Source organism: Arachis stenosperma, chromosome 9 (genome assembly GCF_014773155.1).
Source record: "Arachis stenosperma cultivar V10309 chromosome 9, arast.V10309.gnm1.PFL2, whole genome shotgun sequence".
Taxonomy (NCBI): Eukaryota; Viridiplantae; Streptophyta; class Magnoliopsida; order Fabales; family Fabaceae; genus Arachis; species Arachis stenosperma.
The window spans coordinates 128,372,950-128,378,608 of NC_080385.1; the positions used below are offsets into that span (position 1 = coordinate 128,372,950).

At 27.6% G+C, this 5,659-nt stretch overlaps 2 protein-coding genes across 2 annotated transcripts; both read right to left on the minus strand.

The window, feature by feature from the left end:
• On the minus strand, positions 1 to 2,660 carry LOC130951641 (inositol oxygenase 5-like). The gene is made up of 8 exons (XM_057880338.1): positions 2,608 to 2,660; positions 1,721 to 1,802; positions 1,408 to 1,612; positions 1,190 to 1,249; positions 770 to 822; positions 393 to 515; positions 121 to 297; positions 1 to 27 (listed from the first exon to the last, which is right to left on the minus strand). Exons 3-8 carry the CDS (start codon positions 1,601 to 1,603, stop codon positions 1 to 3), a joined length of 636 nt encoding a protein of 211 aa, XP_057736321.1. The 5' UTR covers positions 1,604 to 1,612; positions 1,721 to 1,802; positions 2,608 to 2,660.
• Positions 2,661 to 3,531: 871 nt separating this feature from the next.
• On the minus strand, positions 3,532 to 5,394 carry LOC130949921 (uncharacterized). The gene is made up of 4 exons (XM_057878518.1): positions 5,061 to 5,394; positions 4,704 to 4,897; positions 4,443 to 4,622; positions 3,532 to 3,936 (listed from the first exon to the last, which is right to left on the minus strand). Exons 1-4 carry the CDS (start codon positions 5,392 to 5,394, stop codon positions 3,532 to 3,534), a joined length of 1,113 nt encoding a protein of 370 aa, XP_057734501.1.
• Positions 5,395 to 5,659: the final 265 nt, after the last annotated feature.

Genomic DNA, 5,659 nt, shown 5'->3' on the forward strand with positions numbered 1-5,659 from the left:
TCACCACTTCAACTTTGCTGGGAAATACTATAAAAGCATCCAAAAAGAAAAGTAAGAACGTCACATTAAGAAACAAGAAAAGGAATTCAAATAATAATCCATCTGAAATTTGTGCCCCACCTTGTCAATAAGTGATTGATAGTATGGCTTCACTTTTTCAACGTCCACCAAAACTTTGCTTTTGCTATAGAGATCATATTTACTACATAGTAAATAAAGATACTTACGATAAAATGAGTGATATCTAATAATGAATAACCCAGGTGAAGGTAAAGTGGTTCCATTTTCCTTTGCTACCTATAAATTCAAGTGAAGTATAAATTTATTATATATCTTGAACAAAATAATAAACAAATTATATATAAATTGTAACTATATATTTAATTACTCACCATATACATATAGTCATCATGTCCCCATGACATGAGTACATTGTCTAATCCACACCCTTTACTATAGACTCCTTCTTTAGTGTTATAAGCAGGATTTTTGCTATCTGGGTTTTTCTTGAAATACTGAAGCATAGAAAAAGTTTATATTATTGGTCGATGATAATTTTAGATTAAAAAAAATTATTTGTATATTAAAATTAACCATTATATATTATATATAAATATATGTATAATTTAACTTATTTTTAATATATATTTTATATTTTAATATGTATTTTATACTAATTACTGATTTTAATATAAATTTAACATGATTGTTTTAGAGACATGAAAAAAAAGGGGTCATTTTTATAGTTTTGTTAGAAGAGGAAGGCTACCTTGTGGTGAACATTTTTTTCATCAAAGGCACAACCAACAGGAAAGGTATCCCCTGCAAATATATATATTTAATCATTTGGTTAAAATTTTAAATTTAAAGTAACATGCCAAAACTAGCTAATTGGGAATTTAAAGAGTGATAAAATAATTATACATGAAATATAGGGATGTGTCTTATTTAAAATATTGTAAATTGAATCAAAATAATTACAACACAAATATTTTTATAATTAATTATTTACACTCTCTCAACCTTAATGTAGCCGTAAATGACCTAATAAAAATTTGGTTTTATATTATGGTTTTAAAATGATAATTAATTTTAAATATTGTAATTAAATTTTATTTCTAAAAAATAATAGTCAAAAGATTATTTCATTTCAAAAAAAAATATCATAAAGAATAAGAAAAATTCTCACCAACAACAGCCCATTGAGGAAGCTCACCGAATTGAGGAAGGTGAAGAATCTTTCCAAGATCTGAAATAAACAAATATTCATTTGTCAATTCATATTAACTATCTATCAATAATGAAAAAGCGTTCTTAAAACAAAATGACAAAAAATAACTAAAATTAAACTAATTAACCTTTATAATAGAAAATTAAAAAAAAATCTAAGATTTCAAATTTAATTACCATGGATGAGAGCAGTCAAATGTAACCAATCTTCGTTAGGATAATCTTTTCTAATAGCTTCTGCAGTTTGCAACAAATGTTGAATTTGAGGTTCATCCAAATCAGGATCACTATCATCCACTACTTCATTAAGTAACTCACAACATTCCCATATACTCATTTCTGCTTTGTCCAATTTTTTATAATGCTCCCTCATTTTCTTTACCTATATTATTAGAAAATGGAATTTTCATGAATTATTAGCATTGAGCTTTCATGTTATTGTGTATTAGTATATATAAACATGTTTGAGGAAAATAAGAATTTGGCTTACGAAATCGTATGTCTGATTAATGTGTTGCAATTTATAGAATTCTTCCACACTTTTTTGTCTTTCACTTTCAATATCATAATCCCTGCCAAACAATTTCATTAGAAGACTAATTTTACTTTGATCGATATTTGAACCAATTTTTACAAGTTTGTACGTGTAATATTCCATGATATATGTAAGTTTTTTAAGAAGAGTTACAAATTTGTAAATTATTTTACACAATTATCTAATAATATTTATTATTTTAAATAATTATTAAACAGTAATTATATATAAAAAGTTGTTATATTTATTGATATATAATTTGGTATATATATATATAAAAAGTGCTTTACTTTGTGATCAAAATTAAATTCTTTCAAAAATATAAAAAAAAATTTCAGTTTTATTGAGAGCACGTGGGTCACAAAGATACAAAATTTTTCTCGCCCTTTATGTAGTAAAATTAGAGCAAACTAAGTTTAAGTTAGGTTTTTTATTTTTAAATTATATTGACATATGTAATTAGTTGCATATTTAACATTTAAAACAAAATCAAATTGTTAAAAATATTAGATAAAGAAATGTAGCAATTTATGTGTCTTTTCTATTACTAAAGAAAGTTAGAGTTTAATTTTTATTATTAAAAAAATTAAGACAAAAAATCTTAAAAGAAAATAATATCTATACACAATCTCATTTTAAGTTTAAATAAGACTTTTATATATATGTCAAAATTTATATTATAGATATAATTATTTATATGTCTTATTATATTAATTTAAATTTTTTTAGATGAGTGATTTTATGTCAAATATGGCCGTTATCTGCTTAAAATCATCATCATAAATTTTAAATCAAAGAAATAAAAATCAAATAAAAGAGAATATTGAAAGGGGAACTGAAACTTGAAGGATTGGCCAAATGCATTGCTTTCTGGGGCCTTAAACGTTCTGTCCTTTGCCGCCGACACAAGCTCACTGGTTTCTTCGGTGTGCACGTTCTTCTTCCCCTCAACTTGGGACCCTAGAAAAAAAATTGAGATATGAAATTTTCTACCTAAAAAAATAACACTCCAATACTTTTTTTTAAAAGAAGAAGAAAAACATAATCAAACCATGGGTAGGTTGCTCAGCTTGAATGGCCATTTTCTCTATTTCAAATAAGCAAGAAGAAACACAGGACAAAGAAGCTTAGAAACTTGGAAGAAGGAATAAGAAACTCTAGTGAAAATAGGTGCGACAAATAACCTAAGACAAAACGAGTTTATATAGTACAACACCAAGTCCTTGTCGTGAAATTTGAAATCTTGGAGTCCTTAACTAAAATGACGTTCCGGAGGATTTATCATTATCTGTACAAACCAAAACCATACCATTCTTAGTAACTTTCCAATTAATTAAATTTATGCCACCAACTATATGCCAGCAGTAAGCTTACCAAATTCACCCACTATTATATTTTAGATATTTAGTAACATTTATCTTTTAATATGTATTAAAATATTGGCAATGTAGCTATTAAAATATTGGTAATGTAGCTAAAAATTATATTTTAGACAACATTTAAAATAAAACTTTAGTAAATATACTTAATTTTTTTAAAAAAATTAAATAACTGTTACCTATTTTTATTTCTAAACACACCATATATTCATACTCTCCCCAAAATCCTCTTACGACTAAGAACGGATCCAAAAATGTTATCATAGGGGCCATAACATATATAATATTTGAAAAAATATGTAAATAAATTATAATGTAAGATGTATTATAAAAATATACCAATAGAAAATATATATTTAAAGTATAGAAAAATATGTGCACTTTTTACTAACGAAGTGATATACATCGATTCTTTATATCATAAAATTCCTTGATGATCAAATCTGTGTCAAATCTTTCAGCAATTTTCTCAATGTAAATCAAAAGACAATTAGTAAGAATTTCATCTTCTATTTTGTTTCTAAGTCTATTCTTTACAATATTCATAGCTGAAAATGATCTCTCAATTGTAACAGTTGAAACAGGGAGAGTTAATACCAAGCGAATCAAACGATCAATCAAATGATATGTAAAAGACTTTCCTGTCTTCGTTAATCCTTGACATAACTCTGAAATTGTGCACAAGTTGGTTAACTCAACATGATTAGGAACATCAAGTTCATAATGTTGAGCTTGCATTCTAATGTGAAATTTCTCTTGGTCACTGAAGTCACAGATAAAACCATTAACGTTCTACTAATTCACATACTTCGTTGATACTGAAAAACTTATAATTATCTCTGGGATCTAAAGTTGAACTTAAAGTAAGTGATTCCACCATATTATCATTGAATCTTTCATTAAGCTCTTGCAATTATGTATCAATTACAGCCATAAATAAATTAACATGGTAATGATGCTCCACTGAAATTTGTTTACCAATTTTGTGAGTTCGGCCTCTTCTAGAAATATGCAATGCATTCATATCAGGAACTTCAACTTCATGTTTCTCACAAAATAATATAACTTCTTTTATGAAAGCCTCCCAACACAATTCTCTCATTCTTTAGATTAAAGTCTTGGTAGTAGAAACCAGAGTTAAAGCATTCAATATGTCTTGATTTTGTCATTGAAAACTTGATAAAGATCATGACTAACAACTTCTAAAATATTTCTTATCAAATGCAAAACAAAGACAAATTTAAAGGATGTGATAGCATCATAAGCAGCACTAACATTATCACGAGTGGAAAAATTACCTTCTTCAGTGTTTTTTGAAGAACTTCACAAGTAGCATAAAAAATGCATAGCAAGCTACGTACAGAATTCAAATGAGACTCCCATCTAGTATTTTCAACTCTTTGATTAAGTCCACTACCTGTCACAATTTGATCATTGGCAATTAAGTTTGCAACATTACTTGCTTGAGCAACCCTTAACTGATCATGACATTTAGGAGAAACAGTCACAACATTCACAATTAGTGTAAGTTTTGAAAAGAATTGATGAATATAGCAAACTTCTTTGGCTGCAGAAATAAGTGCTAATTCTAATCGATGAGCAAGACAATGAATGTAATAAGCAAAAGGGCAATCTTTCAAAAGTAGAGCTTGCAATTCATTTAACTCACCACGCATATTACTAGCTCCATCATACGCTTGTCCCCTAAGATTTTGAACATCAAGATTATGATGAAAAAGAACTGATGAAATTTCTGTTTTCAATGTCAAAGAACACATATAAGAAACATGTATAAGATCAAAAAAATATTTCTTTAACACAATCGTGCTTGTCTACAAATCTCAAAACCACAGACATTTGTTCTCGCTTTGACTAATCTCTTGCTTCATAAATAATTATACAAAATTTAGAATCACCAATTTCTTCTCGAAGTGTTCCACGCACTTTTCTAGCAAAGATATGCAATATATCTTTTTGAACACCGGGAGATATATATTGAGTATTTCCAGGAAAATTTTCAAGGATAACATTATTAACATTCTGATTACGGGAAGCTAAAAGTTTATTTAACTTAATAAAATTTCCCCTATTCAAAGATCCAGGACTTTCATTGCCGCCTCTAAATGCACATGCTTGAAATGCAATCCATCGAATAGCATCAATATATGTCTTCAATCTTAAGCGATTATTTGAAATTGTTTCATCACTATGCCTATCAAGAACTTTGTCTATATGCTTAGATTGAGCCATTAAATCATCAAAAGATTTCACACATAAATTATGGGGAGAATTATTAGGACTAGAACCCTCATGACATACAAATGCACAATTCACTCCATTGTTTACTTTCTTCCAATTACTAAATTCTAACTCTGAAAATGTATTTTTTCCATCATTGCGAGCACCATAATGTTTACCAAACAAGTAGTAAGGCAAACAATAAGCAACATCTTTTCTGGTGAATATTTTAACCGACTTGAAAATTTTTTAGACCCAAAAGATTGAATATATCGAC

Bases quoted from the DNA above. Each gene is read 5' to 3' on its own strand.
- LOC130951641 (XM_057880338.1), bottom strand. From the start codon at position 1,603: ATGAGGGAGCATTATAAAAAATTGGACAAAGCAGAAATGAGTATATGG. The intron at 823-1,189 runs GTGAGAATTTTT...ATATATTTGCAG, and splicing joins TCCTCAATGGGCTGTTGTTG to GGGATACCTTTCCTGTTGGT. The intron at 298-392 runs GTGAGTAATTAA...TTGAATTTATAG, and splicing joins ATGATGACTATATGTATATG to GTAGCAAAGGAAAATGGAAC.
- LOC130949921 (XM_057878518.1), bottom strand. From the start codon at position 5,394: ATGGCTCAATCTAAGCATATAGACAAAGTTCTTGATAGGCATAGTGAT. The intron at 4,898-5,060 runs GTGATTCTAAAT...CATTGAAAACAG, and splicing joins AACACTTCGAGAAGAAATTG to AAATTTCATCAGTTCTTTTT. The intron at 3,937-4,442 runs GTAATTTTTCCA...GTGAATTAGTAG, and splicing joins TTCAAAAAACACTGAAGAAG to AACGTTAATGGTTTTATCTG.